Raw genomic sequence first — 20660 nt, 5'->3', positions numbered from 1 at the left:
TACCCACCTGGCCTTACTCTTCCATCACAGCATTTCTTTACTGTAACTACTCTTTGTTTCACTCTGTTTTAGTTTTCTACATCTTTCATTGTCTTTCCCATCTATTTTTTCACCATTTCCCTCCCACCCCCACATACAATGCACTAAGCGTCTCACCATTATCAACTCATGCATGATGTTTAAGCAGTAATCTATGTCCGCACATTACATTCTCATTCCATATGGTAAGTCTCCCCTGACCTACGGTTCCGGATTACTTCGCCGAAATCTACCCCTTTTCCTAGACCTCTCCAGTCCTTTTCCTTCACCATTCTTCCTTCCCCTTCAACCCTTCTGCCTGCAGGAGCCACTGGCTCTGAAAGCTTGCCAATTACAACCATCTTTCATGTGTGTGTTCTACCGCCGGTTGGTGAGAAAATTTTTTATAAATACAATTAAATAATCACTTGCAGGTAGGCATGATATGACAAAAAAGACTGACATCAGGTGACATGGACAGGGCACACACAACTAACTTAAATTCCACAGATTTTTCCTCCATCCACCCAAACACCATTTGGCACGATATGGTGGTGCACTGACTTGGATCGTGTAACAGTATGGGAAAAAGAGGGCAGGGATCCACATGACAAACAATTGTCAACGAGTCAATTCTTCAGTTACTAATGTTAGTTCTACAAACAGATATTGCTTTGTGTCACCTAATTAATGCCTATCATGGTAAATTAATTTTCTAAGATTTTTACACTGAAGAGAAATGACGATTAAATGAAACTTACATTCCTTTTAATAGTTTAAGTGATGAACATGGTCAGCTAAGTACGAAAAAATGACTTTTCTTGGCAGTGATACAACTTTATGATGATTCTCATTTTTGGATGAAGTTTAAACTGACATCAACTTGTGACTCTTTTAGTCACATGTTTTCACCAAAGCATCAATGTCTTCTACCAGTTTCTGATCACTGCTAATTTGAAGATAAACTTTTAAGTTGAAGTGTGTCAGTGAGCTTCTGTGGTTTGATTTTATTCTCTTCATTGAGGAAGAAAGTTACTTGCACAAGTATGTAGGTCCAAACATCGACATAACCGTAGCTACAAACATGTAACGTTGTGGAAAAGTTATGTTGAGGAAAATGTTTATCCAAGTCTATGAGAATTTATAACACAACTGCCTGTGACACTGTAGGTCTATAAGTTCTAACCATAGCTGGCATTCTGCACTGGCATCTCGTAAACTGATGTTGGTGTTTCTGAACTTTGCATGCCATTATGGTGCTTTTCATTGATTTTAAAATGAACTGCTCTACACTAAGCACCGCACCATAAGAATGCACGTTTTTGTGTAAGGGTAAGGAGAAACTTCTCTGAAGACACTGCTCAGTTTGTGCTTTCCTGCACTACATAATGATGTCAGACAGCTTCATTTTAATGGGAGCACTCATTACGCAGGTGGCGACCGGGGGCAAATGCTCATACTCGTCCAGCCGCCTCCTGGACATGCCTGCTGTAGGAAAACAAAATGACATACATTATCAAGCAGTATGTTGCTGTGTTATTCACCAGAGAGAGACCATAGCACATGTAAAATGGACCTCATGTCATCTCATTGAAACATTCCCCATGTAATAAGATCTCCACTATATGCCTCACTGAAGCCCTACTGGCAAGCAGGAGGATGGTTTGCAACACATTCATATTCTGCAATCAGCATTAGCAATGTTTACTGCTACTGATCAGTGTGAATGATATTTTTCTGTCCTTTGAGCATCCTACTTTTCCTGTGTGCGCACGCCCATGTCCACGTGCACAATAACCTCTCTACTTTTGACATTCAATGCACAGGTACATGTATGGAGCACATTTGTGAATATGACAGTGAGAGTTCTGGATGATATGGCTGCTCCCTGCCTCATGATGATCAGCATTGAAACAGTGATTAGCTACATGGAGGCTCATGTCTCAATTGTTACAATCTGTGACAGAACGGTGAACACTTTCAACATGTGATTGTTGTCCATGGCAGATTACTTTAGTTGCAATGAAATTTTATGCATTAAAATACTCCCATTACAACCTGAATAAGGTGGGATATGAAAACCCCTCTGTGTGCACAATCACAGAGATGGAATGACCCGTGCATAGGACTCATTTAATCTGGTCGCAACACAATGTGCTGAAATTACATGTATGAACAATGGAAAATCCAGGACACAATAATGACAGTATTACAAAAGGGATACATTGCTACTCACTATATAGCAGATATGTCGAGTCACCGACAGGCCCACACACATTCATGCAAATGCAGCTCACACAACTGCCTCCAGCTGCTGAAGCCATGAGTTGCATTTGCGTGAATGTGTGTGTGTGTCAGTTTGTATTACAGAAGAAGGCCTTCTGGATGAAAGCTTATCTGTTTTGTAGTCTGGTTGTTGTGCCTCTGCTGTGACTCAACATCTCCACTATATGGTGAGTCTATCCTTTTCATAATGTTGAAATCATTTGTATCGTCATCCTGCATTGAACTGTTGTGTTGATGGCCAGCACAATGTCTGATAACTATCCATTCACATGACACATCTGTTCCATTCATTGTTATGGTACAGTGCTACCCCCCCCCCCTCCCCCGACACTGCAGCTATCTCTAGTTCAATTGCTTGTGAGTGCTACGAAATTTAATACGTATGGCCCATTCTTAAGATCATAATGCACTACACTTAAGTGTTACATCAACCTGTATCTCACATGATCATGCAGTTTTGTGGAGACACAAGAGGAACTGGTGTAGCTACAAGGGATTTATATGCTTTCTCTAACTTAAGCTACTGTATAAATACAGCTTTGTAACTAAACTAATACCAGCTTCTGTCTTACTAAATAAAGGTTCAGTAGTTCACATCTAAAAATATCATGACAGGAAGTCCAAGATTCCCAAATAAGATTGCCAAGTGGTGAATAAACTCAACAGATTTCAAGATAAAAGTACACAAATATTCATTATTATTAAAAATTCCTGATAAAAAATTTAAATATATTTAATAATAACATAAAAGGTACAGAAAAGGAAAATATTAGTTTCAAAAATGATCAAAATTTTTTTTCAGACTGTCAACAGTATCAATATACTTCGAAAAATGCACGATACACACCGTGTCTTACAATATATCGGGTGGTTCTAATTAAACTTTCCCTATTTAATATGTTATAACACAGAAACTAATAACTGTACGAGTACCAAACTTGGTGGCATTAATGTCAAGGACATGGGGAAGAGAAATAATGCACAATAAATTCAACTGAAACACTTTTAATGTGCTGCTATGGTACATCGTACCATTACAAACCGGAACCATTATTGCTACAAAAGGGGCTCAATACGGTGCCCCTTAGTGTCTAGAAGAGTCTGAAAGTGCAGGATTTTATTCTGCACAGCAAAATCAAGCATGTCCACAGGTATTCAGGCTACCTCTCCTGATATGCTGTGCTCTAGATCAGCACATGTGCGAATGTCCCTCTGCTAAACGCTGTCCTTCAGGTAGTCCCACAACCAAACTTACACGGAGTGCGATAAGGTGATCATGCCAGCTAAGCATCTGGAAAAGATCGGCTGACAATTTGATCATTTCCAAATGTGTTTCGAAGAAGCAGGTGAATTTCTTGAGCGATGTGCAGTGGGGGTCCCATAAAAATTGAGTTCAATGCTTCTCTCTCCTGTAGAGAAGTTATTACATGCTGGCAAAGTGTATTGCAGTAATGCTGGCCAATCTCACTGCAAATCTTTGGTCCCTGAGCGCCAACCTGTTCAAAAAAGAATCAGCCAATAATGAACATAACCATGAAGCCACACGATACGGTGTCACGTTCACCATACAGAGGAACTTCATGCACAGTGGCTGGAGGTGAAGACCCTCACACTCGGTAATTCTGTATGTTCACCTCACCTGTCAGAGAAAAATGATCTTCGTCTGTCCATAGGATGTTGAGAATGGTTCGAAGCACCTTCCGTACAGTGGACCATGCGATGTTCAACTGTTGTGATACAGTCCACACACTGCCTGACGATTGGGAACTGTGTACAGCGTTCTCTGCCTTGGCAACAGCAATTTCATCAACCACCTGTCATGCACTGATGATCAGCATCTTCCTGGAGCAATGCCCAGTTCTCCAGTTGATTCAAACATCTTCATCAGGCTCCGCATAGCAGGTGGAGAATAACGACCTTTCCGTAATCCTTTCAGCTGACGATATTCTCGAAGTGCAGCTGCAGCATTACTGTTCTTTTCATAGTAGAACTTCACCAATAATGTCCTGCTACTTTTATCCAATCTCCTGTTGACACATCAATAACAGCACTGCGACTGGTCGGGTGTGAGAGACTATGAATGACAATGACTGATCATGGCACTTGGTGGCCACAGTTGGAACTGGATGATGGCGCTGTGATGCGTGGAAATCATGCATCCAATACTCTGGACATTAATGCTATCAAGTTTGGTACTCATATGGTAATTAGTTTCCATTATAACATTTTAAATAGGCAAAGCTTTTGTAACCACCCGGTATTTATTCACAACCGATTTCAATCATCGATCATCTCCACAGTACTGGCACAAAAATGGGAACAAAATGAAAACTGTGACAGGGTGTATACGGGACAAGGAAAAAAAATTCCCGTATTATTCCCGGATTTCTCCCGGATATCCCGTTTAAAAATTATGCTTTTTCCCGGGCGAAAATACACTTTCTCTGTGCTAAGTGACAGTAGGTTTTCCGTAGATTTTCTCTCGGAACTGTAAAACTTATCAATCCTTTGAGAGGTTAACATTTTATACAATCGCGCAGAACTTCCTGGAAAAAAAATAAAAGACGGGGCAGAGAAGTTTTGGAAATACCTTTGATTTGCAGCAACATATACGCTGCATATTTTCGTATTACGAAAGTATAAATTTGAATTGCACCAAACACAGCGCGTTAGTTTCCGGAGCGTTGAAACCGAGGTTGCGATGTCCTTTTGTAAGCGAGTCATATCTCAAACCACGAGATCTCGCCAGCCGATGACAGCAGCTATTCAGAGCATAGGACACGTGTTATAGTCAGCCAATAGCAAGATCACTGGTTACATAGCGCGAACAAGGAAGAGGAAAAGTTAACGGTTTACATTAATGTACACAGTACCGTATATCTACAAGAAAAGCTAAGCTTTCACATATAATTTTGGTCTCTAAGATTAATATGCTACAACAGAAGCTAAGTTTTCACATGTAATATTGATTTTTTTTTTCGTATGTTACACTTTACGATACATCACACAAATGTGCCAGTAAATTTAAAATTCTGACATAAATGTCTCGGCTCGAAATTCTTGTAAGTGGCTGGTCCTCAAACTGTTCAGTTACGAACGCTCTGTGATTTAGATATCCATCCCACTTTCTCACACGTAACATAATTCAGAAATTTACTTTGAAAGTAACGCTTTTCTAACCACCGTTCGCAATACTATCCAGAGACTGGTAGAAATAGGTTCGATTTACCAGTTGCCAGAGAGCGCCAGAAAAACAGGCATTATTGTGCGTGTGCAACTGTATTGGTGTAGGAAGCCCGCATGTTCGTGTGTATAAAGCACTAACAGAGCTTACATTACACCATAAAAGAAACAGGTCATCAGAGGGTACTCCAAAGAGCATCGGAATTTCGTAAACTATACTAAAATGCATAATTCGGCTTGAGTGCAAATTGGCTTTTTCCAGATTCACAATGAAGTAGGTCCCATCTGATATTAAGCTTTTCAGTGTGGTTTTTGGGATGTAAATTTTCTTGGAGTACCAGTACTCTGCGATCTCATTTTTGGTTCTTTATTATGGCATAATGCCATGTATGGCAGAAGATGATAACGTGCACTTGAAATTCAGCGAACAGTTGGAACTAGGCAATACTGTAGAATGAAACACTTCGTTTAAAATAAAATGACTGCCTCAGCGGAAAGATTAATAAAGCCAAATTTCTTTAGCAAACTTGCAAAATTAACTTCACTGTTCTGCAAGGCGATTAATGTTTGACTGCTACAAACTTGGAAATAAAATAAAATCAGAAAACTGAAATTAATAATATATTTTTACCCTCCGTAATTATGTGAATGTATTTTAATTCACCTGATATCTGTTTTGTTTTCATTTGATGTGGGAGCTGTACACGAAGAGAAGCAGCGAAATCACTTAACGTAAACACGGGTCACGTGGAGGTTAACCCCCTCCCCACTACAATTCTGTGCAAGAGTGAATCTGGCAGCTATGGCGCGTGAGAAATTTTTTTCTCGTTTGCATCTGGCTGCTTGCTGCTACTACCGATACAGCTAACAGCCAAACTTCAAGTAGCGGGAAGCGGGAGAAGGTACTGCTTATATGGTTCAAATGGCTCTGAGCACTATGAGACTCAACATCTTAGGTCATAAGTCCCCTAGAACTTAGAACTACTTAAACCTAACTAACCTAAGGACATCACACACACCCATGCCCGAGGCAGGATTCGAACCTGTGACCGTAGCAGTCCCGCGGTTCCGGACTGCAGCGCCAGAACCGCTAGACCGTACTGCTTATACGCGAGTCAAATGCGCATGCGCAACAGACCGCTGGCAAATGGTCAAACGAACCTAATGTGAACAGTTGTGACGTCATGCTCATAGCAAGAAGTTTATTGTTACGAAGAATTACAGTCTGCGCCCTACGGCCTTTGACATTTTTGCTATTTGCAGACGCTTGTGCGTGCACGGTGTTTTGTTGTTGTAAATTGCACATTTCCTTTGCCACAAAAGTTTTATTTTTTTCCCTTTCGTTTATATTTTCTTGCTGCAGTATCATTCTCCAGTAGCAGGATACAATAACATTCTTTGCTAGAGAATCAATTTTGCAGTCAAAATTACAAAAATTTAACTGAAAGCTAAAACAATGAGAAATTCCCGGAATTCCGAAAAATTCCCGGGTTTTTCCCGGTTTTCTCCCGGATGAAAAAATTCCCGGGTTTTTCCCGGATTTCCCGGTTGTCCCGGGTCGTAGACACCCTGTGTGAATATCAACACAAATTACATTTTCACGAGAATTATTAGTCAGAAGAATTAATTGTACTTTCAAAAAATATCTACTGTGCCAACTTCACACGTCACACACGCTGTGTAACCAGAAAAGTGTACACTCTAGCTGACTTGAAAACATCAGAGTAAGATACTTAATGCCATAATATCAGCTTAAGCAAGCAGAAAACTTACAAAGATGCACAGCACCATTGTTCAGGCACAACACCCAGTAGGTCAACACACAAGTGTTGATCAAAGAAGCTACAAGCCAAAGTCAAAGAACAAGTTCTAAACTATGTGTACACTATAGTATGGTCCCAGAGAGATACATATGCACTAAAATCACAATAAAAGAAATGCAATAAAAACATATCAATTTATAAAAAAATTCCTCCCTCTTTTTCGCATTTTATTTATTTATTTTTCCTTTTTTATCTTTTCACTTCATTTCAATACAATAATATGTAATACAGTAGTCACATGATACTATTATAATGTTACATGATATAATGCCACATGATAAAAACAAACCAACCATTTGGTGAAAACCACCACGTAACAAAATACAGTCATGTACAATAATATGCAATACAACAGTCACATGATGCTACTGCAATGCCACATGATAAAAACAGACCGACTATTTATTAAGACCTACAGCATATGAAATGGTATGTGACATTGAAACAATCATATTAGGCAATCCAACTACCATAAATCATTCAGACTGGCAGCAGCAAATGACTAAAATGTCAAATCCACGTCAGAAGTGTGAGGATACAAATAGTGTAACCACATGAGGAGCTGCACAGTGCATACACTATGATGTAATATAATAATCACATGATACTATTAAAAAATCCAGTGGTATAACAATGTCACATAACAAATGAAATATTTGATGAGAACACTACCACAATAAAAATGTACATAGACATATAAGGTTAGAACATTATGAGAAGCAATAACCACTAAAAAGAAGAAGAGTGCATAAAAACAAAACAACAACCAAAACAATTTCGGTGTCAAGTCCGTATCAGAAGTTCTGGACAAAACCTAATGTAACCAATGGAGACACCACAGCTAAAATAACTTAACGGTGTCATACAGAAATTGTAGTCAATCATATGATTACAACATTGTATTACATAACATTGTGAAGTGAAAAAGAAAAACAGGAAAAATTAAACACACAAAAAGAAATCAAATGGAAAAATAGGGGGGAGAGAAAAATGTACTGAGAGGGAGAAAAAAAATTTATCTGTTTGATTTGCTTTTATTGTATTTCTTTTTTGTAATTTTAGTGCATATGTATCTCTCTGGGACCATACTACAGTGTACACGTACTTTGGAACTTGTTCTTTCAATTTGGCTTGTAGCTTCTTGATCAACACCTGTGTGTTAAACTACTGGGTCTTGTTGTGCCTGAGCAATGGTGCTGGGCACTTACTGCAGTTTATGTTTTCTGCTTGCTTAAGCTGGTATTATGGTGTGAAGTGTCTTTTTCTGACATCTGTAAGTCAGCTATGATGAGTACTTTTCTTGTTAAATAGCATGTATGATATGCAAAGTTGCCACAACAGATAGCGCACTTAATTTTTCTGACTAATAAGTCTCATGACAATGTAATTTGTGTTCATATTCACAGTTTTCACTTTGTTTTCATTTGTCTGCCTGCATGATCGATGGTCAAAACTGGTTGTGAATAAATATATTATACGACAGAACAGTGTATATCATGCATTTTTTTAAAAAATTGATATGAACCAATAAATGAACAGCATTTGACTACACAGTCCAAAGAAAGAAGACAATGAAGTTGTATTTACAATACTGAACTTCATACTGAAGTTTGTGTCTACTAATTGACAATATTTCACACACTTTTTTTCTCTCTTTAGAAATACAAATCCTTACCTAACGGACTCATACAATGGTATCTCAATGTATTGGTGTTTCCTCAAGATCACGCAACTGCAAGGAAACAGGTTTGTAATGGGACAGGTCTAGAAGGAATTTCACACATTTTCAAAACATTTTATTATGTGGTGAGTTGAAAGTTTTGATGGAAAATGATTTTTCTCAAATATGTTAGAAATATTCATTAAGAATTAACAAAGCTTTCAGATGGGTATAATATATGAAATGAAACACAATAAGTAAGTCTGTCAATATGACATACATGCCACTCTTGAATGTAAGAATAATTGTTTTGTCACAATTAAAATATTGTTTTTGAGTTCATGCATCTTAAAAATTGAAACATACAGCAAATCATGTTAACAGCTGAGGACAAATTTATTACTAATGAATCTACATTATGTGAACACACATGCCATGGTGCAGGTACAAACACAAGAACTAAAGAAAGCTGGATGAGGAGTGTAGGCAATAAATCAAGGTCTTCAAAACACACACCTGAGAAACACACGCACGCACGCACACGCGCACGCACACGCGCGCACGCACACACACACACACACACACACACACACACACACACACACACACACACACACACACAGTGAGAGAAGAACTGTAAACATAAATCTGAACCACCCTAAACACAAAGCTTAAAAAAAGACACTATATTAAAAGGTTTTCAGAGATATAACATATATATGACCCCTACAAGCAAGCCATCTATTGACTGTCACCACTGCAACTACTAACATTGCACAAAATTTTACTGGAGATCGACTGTGTGACAGAAGAATAACAACTTCAATGATTTTTCAATTTGGATAATATTTCTACCATTTTCTGACCACACCCAACCAGGGAAGTCTCATAAGAGGACTTTTACACTTCAATATACATTGATGTCCTGCTGTGAATTTCTGATCCTTTTTTAATGCTGTTCTATAAGCTGGCTTAAACTAAGAGGATAAGTCAATTATTATCCGCAAAGTAGTTATAAAATTTTATTGTAATCAAATAGGAAACTTACAGGAACATCATTTTTCGGCATAGTCTCCTTGTGTTTCAACGCACTTGGCCCATCCTGATGCTCTCAAAAAAGAAGGTTCTTGGTTGAGCTGCGAGCCAGGAATGCACCGCTTCTTTCACTGCTTCTTCCAAGGCAAATCGATAGTTCCTTAATGCCTGTTTGGGTGGACCAAACAAGTGATAGTCAAAAGGGGCACGATCGGGACTATATGGAGGATGATCCAGTACTTCAATTTGAGTTTCTGGAGCATTTCAGCAGTGTGGGCAGTAGTATGCGGACGGGCATTGTCGTGCAACAGCACAACACCTTTTGACAGCAATCCTCGGCGTTTGCTTCGAATTGCAAGCTTTGGCCTGGTAGTAAGAATCTCACGGTAACATACACTTTTTACTGCTGAGCCCTTTTCCCCAAAATGTTCCAGTACTGGACCTTATGCAGCCCAAAAAACTGTAAGCGTCAATTTTCGTGCGGATGGTTGGGTCTTCAACTTTTTCGTGCACGGCGAAATTGGATGTTTCCATTCCATACTGTGAGATTTACTCTCCGGCTCGTAATGATGTATCCATGTTTCTTTCACCACTGATGATCATGTCTAAGAAGTTGTCCCCTTCGTTACCACAGCGATCCAAATGTTTTTTGCAGATGTCCAAGAGCGTTTGTTTATACAACTGTGTGAGTTGTTTTGGGACCCATCTTGCACAAAATTTATGAAACCCAAGTCTGTTGTGGATGATTTCGCAGGCTGAACCATGACTTATTTGCAGACGATGTGCCACTTTATCAATAGTTAATCGTCTGTCCAAGAGAGTCATTTCACATGAACACTCAATGGTTTCTTCATTTGTGGTGGTAAACAGTCGTTCGGCTCCTTCATTATGCGTAACACTTGTGTGACCGTTTCGGAATATTTCGATCCATTCGTAGACACTCCATTGTGTCAAAACACTGTTCCCGTACTGTACCAAAAGTCTTTGATGAATTTCGGTCCCTGATACGCCTTCTGACCACAAAAAATGGGATCAGTGAACATTGCTTTTCTTTGGTGCAAATAGACAGTGCCAACATAAAATGACAGTACTACCAAAATAAACAAATATATACCTAAATTGCGGATAATGATTGACTTACCCTCATACATACATGTGAAAGTTTTACTTTGCAAATAAAAAAGAATATATATAATGCTAATTTCCAATACTACACTTCCTACCAAAGTTAGTTTGTATCAACAAACAATTTAGCAGCATTTTCCTGTTATTTTTTATTGAAATTACAAGTGCTTGTGCTAATCAGTTTAATCTTCAACCATTTATAAAGCATCTACACAACATTTGTAAATATAACATCCACATATTTGCTGTCCCCTTTAAAATGCCTCATTTTCTTCTCCTGGCTTGCTCAACTGTCTTCATGCTTATTGATCCTACCATTATCTAGGCTGTTTTTTCTGCTCGTCATCATCATAATCATCATCATCTTCATCTTCATCTCTCAAACACTATTTCTCCTGGCCCTAGGTATGCAATTATTTTATCTCAATTTATTTCTCTGAATTTGCAGCACTGATTAGGCAATAACAGCCACACACTGGTGCCAACATTCTACCTCACGCAAAATCAATTGTTCCCCCTCATGCAAAATCAGTTACTGGCTTTTGTGTTACTTTCTGTACAGTTCTAAATGAAAAAACCTTCTTCAAGAGATTGATAAGAAATTAAGTAAACTAACTGCCAAGTCATAGCACGTTCTGATGAGTTTATTTTTTTAATCACAGATATTGCATTAGGACACCTGTTATGACAAAAGATACATTTCATGAGCAAATACAAATGCAGACAACAGTACGAGGAATTTGTAAACCTTTTTCACTTTCAAAAAGTGAACAATCTGAGATGGAATATATACTTATTTTTATTTTTTATCTTAGGAAACAACTGCAATTAATGCCTTGGTATAAATTTTAAGAAAAATTTGGTTCTAGTACATTAGGATGTCTTTTTACAGAGACAATTCTCATGAACTGTAGGACACAACAGTGTAAATATTCATAAATGTTGCATACTGTTATGATTTTGAAAGTAAGTAATCTCATAAAAGTCAGTGTTTGTACTGTTCTGCTAATACAGCAGCACTGTCTGAAGGTAGGCAAAGAAATTTTCATTGTCAATATTTCACAAAGAAGAAGGGAAAAATATTATACCAGGTGGCCCCCATGAGCTTCTATTCTCTATTATCATCACCACCATCAATACCCCAAAAACGACACTTAAACAGTACACTCACAACAAGCATCTACAAATGCACTGGTGACAACAGTCATATTTTGTTAAGGAGATATGCTGCCAAGCACAATCATAAAAAAGCAATTCCAATTTCGTAACTGAAATTATCACTCTCATTCTACCAGATAGCAATACCACATGACTAACCTCTTTTCTTGAAACTTATTACTATGTGTGTGTACTTACAGAACACAACCACATATATCACAAAACTCTTCACCCATTAGAGATGCACAGGTTCTTACACATTAAACTGCTTCATATTAAACCTTATTTATATCATTTGCACCCACATCCATTAGTCTTTCAGACACAAAAGTATTTACTATATCAATCACTAATTAAGATCTTTGTAACATGCAAAGCACAATTTCTTTACTGACCAACTGTAATTATAAGGCTGGATTTTAATACTGCCAAAAAAAAAATTCCCATTAATTACATGAGAACAAAACGTTTAAACCACTTACCTCCTCCTATACATCCCAATAAAGGAGCAAAAAGAACACACAGACAGAAAATTAATACTTTTTATACTATTACAGGGATAACTGTTCATCAAACAACACTGAAGTTTATTATATTTCCTATTCCCCATAGGTTTGAAAATCCTTTGCAAATTTTTCATGTTTGTCCAAAACTTACAACTCACTTGCAATGGGTCAGCTGACAGTAACTATCGAGTGCTATTGTTGCCAAAAATCTACCATTATTTCATTATAAATTGAAGCTTTCAAACTGAGAATTGAAATATACACAAATCAGAAAAGGTTTCTATATAGAATGTATCACAGCTAGCAGCAGCTGCTTTGGATGCTAAGCTGAGAGGGGCACTAGGAGAGCCCAAGTGCAAGGTTTGTCTGCAATGCGTATAACAATTAGTAGCGAAAACAGACTCGAGTGAAAGTGTAAGAGGGAAAGAAATTTGTGTGTGCAGGAGTGGTGGTAGGGTGGGGGGTGGGGGACACATTAGGTATGTCGTTTGAATGGATAAATGTTCTTGGACTGGCCCTGACTGTTAGGATACCTGTTTTTTAAGTTTGAAGGTGCACAAATTTACTTTCAAAAAACAACCTGGTTTGATGACTAGGAGCACATTGTTATTTATGTTCCTGCTTGGGATCAATATGGCATGGCAGTTGGTTTCATCAATACAGTCTTTTTGCATTGTTAACATGACAACTGACATGACCTTCAGGATTGCACATCACTGGCTTACAGTACCATAATTAATGGCCTACTGCATACTTTCTACATCGTGAGATGAAGTGGAAATGTTCCTATGGTGTCACAACGCGGCGGTATTTTGAGCACAGCACTGGGGATTTTGTTAACAGCTGCTGCTTTATTTTAGAAGATGAAATTGTCAATATTATGGTGTCAAACTATCAGAATAATATAGTGACTGCTGTAGGAGTTCATAGTATTGTTAGAGAAGAATTGTTAAATTAGAAATGAAGTTTAGCAACATGATAAACTAAGAATTTGTCCTCATGAGTATGGAGAACATACAAACAAATAATCTTAGTCACAATGTAATACTGAATTTCGTTGAGGAAAAGACTCCACCAAACTACAACATTTTTTTCTCTTATCTATATTTGCACAAAGGTTTTGGAAAGTTATCTTCATCCTCCAAAACCAGTCTGCACTTAAAGGTCAGGGGAAAAAAATGTTTGCAGCTATTTGGTGAATTCTCCCCCCCTCTCCCTCTGCAAAATGAACAACACAGATGCAGGCCCAACCATGGCATGGCAGGGAACTGCATCAAGGTAACATTTAACTGTTCTCTGTCTCAAGAATTGAAACTGCACAAAGCAAGCCTCTAAATTTCAAAAAATTTACGTTAATACGATGATTTATTCTAAGTTAATCATAAAAATCAGACATAACAAATTAAGAACTAAGTCACAATACTAGGAAAGAGTGATAGCATGGAAACTGGAAATAGCAAAGGTCACCAGTCTGTCTTGATGACGAACCATCCACCACATCAGGGAAAGTCATTCAGTAATGGGAGTATGTGACAAAATTTTTTCAATTAACAAATGTACTGTTTTAAAAAATTTCAACAGGTGTTAGAGAAGGTAGAGTATAAGGAGAAAATTTTCCACATGGCTGTATTTTTGGATAGCAAACACATTTTTGTTAATGAAGCTGTATGTTTAACTTTTCAATGAGAATGTGCTTCAACCATGAGACATGTTTCTGGAAGCTATGAAAAATACCCTTCCACAACTGTCATAACACATTCAGTGGATTATAAATTTTTTCAGCCACAAATTTCTTTATGCAAGGTGATTCCATGACAATGTTACAAATTTTCAGATGTGGCGGAAAACTGTAAATGTATCAATTTGAGGTAAAGAACCCTGGTCCAGAAACTATTGAATCTAAAGTTATATGGTAAAAATGTTCTGATGCTTCTGACAGTGGAATACACTTATTAATACTGTTGTTGCTAAAACTGCAAGGTAGTGATTTTTGGAGGTGGTGTTACGGACCAAAATAAGAAAAAATGTTCAGTAAATATATTCTCTAAAATGCATATCTTAAGAACTTTGAGCATTACTTACTCTTCACTATTGCGAAACACACCTCTTCTACTGACAAGCGCTCTTATGGTATGCATTTTATAGCCCATATTTAGTGGACTTTTTCTTCTTGTTTTGGTCTGTACTATCACCTCTGAAAGTTGTCTACCCTACAATCCTACTAACAACAGTACCAGTACATGTATTCCATTGTCAGAGATATCTGAAATATTTTCACTTACAATTTTTGATTCTGTTGTTTCCAGACCAGGGATCCTTACCTAAAATTGATACATTTACCCTTCTCCATCATCCATCGAAGTTTGTAATCCTGTATGTGGGTGTACATGGAAGTGAAAAGGTGCCTAATTTGCTGAATATTGTGTATGTTTCAAAAATTAGTACTGAAATTTCCTTTGTTTTCCCACTGACAGCATTTTAATGTGCATGTGTATTGGTAAGATGAAAAATAAAATTTTAATTTCTTTGCAAATTCAGCCTACATCTCTGCTTTCCCCCTTGTGGCAGCCAACTGATGTCAAAGAGTTACACAGTATTTGCCAGGTTTCGTTTTACACTGGTAAAGTAATCAATTAGAAACATTTCGTGAAGCACTGGTCACAACTTTACGATAGGTGAAACTGACTTAGCGTTCTTTTGGTGCAGGGTCACTGTGTTCCAGTCTCTAGTGGCAGACCCATGTCTGATCTATCATCACATATTGATCCACAAAATCAGTTGTATTTTATTTAAATGGTCAAAATAGTGCTGAAAAATTAGTTTTACTATCTATCAGCATTTAACAATACAGTACCCCTCAGTGTACCATAATTGTTCTTCTGATGTGCTAGCAGTATAACCTATTTTGTACACTTGTCACTGCCGACAGTCCAGTATCACACTGTACACATTCCTGTTTTCATTTCTGACTGCACTTTTGCTATGTCTTTCACTTCGGTCACCTTCAGGTAAAACATGAGTATGTTTAAATCCACCACCAATTACTTAGCCATTGGAAATGAAAGAGAAAACTTCTTGTAAAACTCTGTGAACTTCGGATCAATTTTGTTTGGCTGTAAACTATACAACGAGCAGAATGTATGATGGCATACTATTCCAGTTTATACATTCAGTGGAGGCGCAGGAGAAGGAACACACATTGACAAAATGTTAATCTCTAACCTTCCTTCCTCCGTTTTGAACTAAACATCCAATCAGTTTAGAAAGCTGTATACACTAAGACATTTTGTGATCAAGTTAACACAAGAATTGTATCATCACACAACATGTATCAACGTAGTCAGAACAAAATTTTACTGAAACCAATGATATGTACATCAGTCTAAGAACTTGTTACCTGGCCCTCTTCGATATGACCTTTAACTAAAACTGCACCATTGCCTCTACCTCCCGTGTATCCAAGAAAATTCTGATGATGATGATTGTGTGTGTGTGTGTGTGTGTGTGTGTGTGTGTGTGTGTGTGTGTGTGTGTGCGCAGGTATGAGGCCACAGTTCAAACCTGCACAATAAGTCGACTGCACAGAATATCATGTATCCATTGCTTGTACAATCATATTGTATATCAGATACTGGCATGATGCAGTACTGTTTTTGAAAAGGAGATTATACAGCACTTTGGATGTAATGCAGGCCAATATCCATTGAGTAGCAGACCTCGCCTACTAAAACCATTAAAGTTTGATATTTTACTGCATAGTGCACAAATAACACTCTCTGGATGTGCTAAATGTTAACTTCCCACACTGAAGTAAATTGAATATATTTATTGGGCTCCAAGCAACGGGTGATTCTATCGCTTCATTTCTCTATGTTGTTCACCACCACCACCACCACCACCACCTGTTGCAGCTTCTCCTCTGACACAAATTAATTTACATCAATACCTATATAATTAATTTCTATGCACTTTCTTCAGTGCAAGAGAGTAGGGGAGGGGAGGGGAAGAAAATGGAATGAGATTTAAACTGTTGGCTCTACGCTACAATATTATTCTGTAAATTACAGAAACTTCCACTCTTTCTGAAAAGAAAAATTATCTAAGGCTTTGTGGCTCTCCCACAGTCACAGTGACAATTGAAAAACCATGTGTAAAGCATTCATTATGTGCTAAAAACTGTGTCACAGCAAAACCTTTACACTGTATATTCAAATTGTCACTTTCCATCCTAAAATAAGATTTTTCAGTGTTTATTTTTTAAGTTAGTTAAAAAAATACCTTTCCTGAATGACTTTTCATGATAGAATGCTAACTGTTTAATATAACTTACTTTAATGAATACCACAACTTCTTTAACAAATTGAAATCATTCCTAATGAATGATAAGCCAATAATAATGTCACAAGGCAATAGAAAATGGCTTGTTTATTTGATGTGTTTATTTGGAATGGACTCAATTTTTCTTTTTTATGAAACTAAGTTCTGTTACTCACCCTTCCTTGAGAACAACAGGAGAGTCTAAACTTCTATGACCTGGGTTGGACGAAGCCGAGATTATTTCCAAGAACTGTTAAGGAGAAAAAATAAATAAATAAATAAAAAAGTTAGGCTTAAAGAGAGAGAGAGAGAGAGAGAGAGAGAGAGAGAGAGAGAGAGATGCATTTCCAACTAATATTGTTACTATTTTCTTAGAATTATCTTCACTAAATAGTTGGTTTCACATATGGGCTGGCAAAGATAGAAATTAAGTACACTGAAGCAGTTGGATAATGTATGAGTTACAAATATAAATATATCTTTAATAGCTCACAAACTGAAAACATATACCCTGATGAAAGGAGGAAGATAGTTGTAAGGGAGACGGCCGTTTCTAGTGTGGGTCATTGCAAGACAGTGGGTAGAGATGTAAGAGGAAAGTTATGTTATTTAAACCCAGTTGTCAAGAAACATTGAAAACAATTACGCAATGTCAATTAAGATCACAGGAGATAGGCAATTGGATTGAGGATTTCCCAACAATTAAATTATTTTATTTCCAATGTTGGGTTATCATAAAATAAAATAAAAGAGGACATGCTTCGGGAAAATATTACAGTATTGTTGCTGTTCACAGCATATATTAATAATACATTAAATAAAATTATCAGTTCTCTCGGGTTATTCACACATAAGATTGTCCTCCACGACACCTGTTAAAAATATGAGAAAAATTGTTAATTATTAATGCCTCGGTGTTTTCATTTGCAGTCAGCTCTAAAACAGGTAATTTGATCTTAAATACCGCCCCCTTGTACCATCTGTCTTCTGACTGATTTGATGTGGCCATCACAAATTCCTCTCCTATGCCAACCTCTTCATCTCAAATTAGCACTTGGTACTCTTTATTTGTTGGATATATTCTAATATCTGTCTTCCTTTACAGTTTTTACCCTCAACAGCTCCCTCTAGTATCATGGAAGCTATTCACCAATGTCCTATCATCTTGTCCCTCCTCGTCATCTCTGTTTTCCATATGTTCCTTTCTTTGCCGATTCTGTGGAGAACCTCCTCATGCCTTATTTTATCTGTCCACCTAATTTTCAACATTCTTCTGTGCAGCCTTGTCTCAAATGCTTCGATTCTCTTCTTTTCTGGTTTTCCCACTGTCCATGATTCACTATCATGAAATACTGTGCTCCAAATGCACATTCTCAGAAATTTCTTCCTCAGATTAAGGCTGATGTCTGATATTAACAGACTTTTATTGGTCAGGAATGCCCTCTTTGCCTGTGCTAAAATGCTTTTTTATGTCCTCCTTGCTTTGTCCATCATGGGTTATTTTGCTTCCAATGTAACAGAATTCCTCAAACTTGTCTAATTCATGATCATCAATTTTAATGTTAAGCTTCTCGCAATTTTCATTTCTGTTACTTCTCATTACTTCCATCTTTCTTCAGTTTACACTAAATCCATATTCTGTGCTCATTATAATGTTCATTACATTCAACATATTCTGTAATTTTTATTTCTCCTTCACTGAGGATACCACTGTCATCAGAGAATCTTATCATTGATAACCTCACCCTTTCTTTTACTTCCATCATTGATTCTTTGATGTATAGACTGATCAGTAGGGGTGAAAGACTTCATCTCTCTCTCTCTCACCTTTTTTAATCCAGCACTTTTTTCTTGGCCTTACATTATTATTGTTCCTTCTGAATGGTTGTGGGGAATGCTAACCAAAAACTGCGTTTTATTGGCAGGACACTTAGAAAATGTAACAGACCTACTAAGGAGACTGCCTACACTACGCTTGTCCGTCCTCTTTTAGAATACTGCTGTGCGGTGTGGAATCCTTACCAGATAGGACTGATTGAGTACATCGAAAAAGTTCAAAGAAAGGCAGCACGTTTTGTATTATCGCGTGAAATATGGGAGAGAGTGTCACAGAAATGATACAGGATTTGGGCTGGACATCATAAAAAAAAGGGCGTTTTTCGTTGCGATGGAATTCCAATCACCAACTTTCTCCTCCGAATGCGAAAATATTTTGTTGACACCGACCTACATAGGGAAGAACGATCACCACAATAAAATAAGAGAAATCAGAGCTCGTATGGAAAGATATAGGTGTTCATTCTTTCTGCACGCTATACGAGATTGGAATAATAGATAATTGTGAAGGTGGTTTGATGAACCCTCTGCCAGGCATTTAAATGTGATTTGCAGAGTATCCATGTTGATGTAGATGTAGATGGTTATTAATGTACATTTTTTACTGTTAAAACTGAATGTGGGAAAGAAAATGCTGTTACATGAAAACACGCACTCGGTTTTAATAGAAAATGGCTTACTTTAAGAATACTACTATGGAATCTGAATCGTTTGAAACTTTGTAATTTACCTATTTGCATATTAAAACTATGCTAAATACTGTCACTGAACCCTGCTATATTCACAGATCCAGCAGCAGGAGAGGTCTCTCATAGCCCATATAGCAAAGATCAGTGACTTCAATTTCCAAGTAAGGTTTCGTTGGGAACACAGATAAAGATGAGCAAGTGAACTTGAATGTTTTCTTGTACAGTCCCTTGGCATAACAACGGAATGCAGGATGAGCATGATTCATGATGACAGCAATCTGACTGCAGTCAGATTACAGTGCCCAACATATGAGATACTTCATTCCCAAGGTGATGCAAGCATTGGGCTTTTATGCACCACTGTGTCAAGTGTGTACTCTAAGTCTTTGTATAGGGGAAAACATCATGGCAGGAGGAGGAGGAGGAGGAGGAGATTAGTGGTTAATGTCCAGCCAAAAACGAGGTCATTAGAGACCGATCACTAGATTAAATCAGGGAAGGATGGAGAACGAAAGCAGCCATGCCCTTTTTGAAGGAAGCATCTCAGCATTTGCCTTAATGATTTAGGGAAATCACAGTATCTTGGCTCAGAGAAGAGGGGCATGCCATTGAGAGAATGAGTGTGCCATAACACTGGTGCTTATGTCAGACGAGAAAAGAAGAAGATTCATTCTATATGTCAGATTCAAACAGAACTGTTGTTACTACTGTTAGATTGAGTTTATGTTAACATCAGATCATATGTATGAACATTAATTGTAAATATGGTGTTCCTTTGTGTCATCAATTGTAACTGAAGCCATACTGTAATATAACTTATCAGATGGTACTTGATGCTTGATAAAATTTATCAAACACAAGACATTGTTATAAAATTTAAATTTAAGTATTATGTTTAGAACACTAGGACAATCTTATATGTGCAGTGACCTCCTGGCTACTATGTGCCTTAAATTTACCATGTTCAATGAACAGACTCATTTGAAAGGTTTGCAAATTCCGGGCACTTTGATCACACACTGCA

General features: G+C 37.5%; 1 protein-coding gene across 1 annotated transcript in view; it reads right to left on the bottom strand.

The window, feature by feature from the left end:
- LOC126161674 (GTPase-activating protein) overlaps window positions 1-20660 on the bottom strand; it is a 134952-nt gene that overhangs the window by 38331 nt on the left and 75961 nt on the right. The window contains exon 13 of the mRNA XM_049917679.1: window positions 17288-17361. Within this exon, the coding sequence (XP_049773636.1) occupies window positions 17288-17361 (74 nt within the window). The remainder of the gene's footprint in view (window positions 1-17287; window positions 17362-20660) is intronic.

The sequence above is a fragment of the Schistocerca cancellata genome, chromosome 2 (genome assembly GCF_023864275.1).
Source record: "Schistocerca cancellata isolate TAMUIC-IGC-003103 chromosome 2, iqSchCanc2.1, whole genome shotgun sequence".
NCBI classification, from domain to species: Eukaryota; Metazoa; Arthropoda; class Insecta; order Orthoptera; family Acrididae; genus Schistocerca; species Schistocerca cancellata.
Note: the sequence above shows the minus strand (reverse complement) of the source record. Positions and strands in the feature narration are given on the sequence as shown.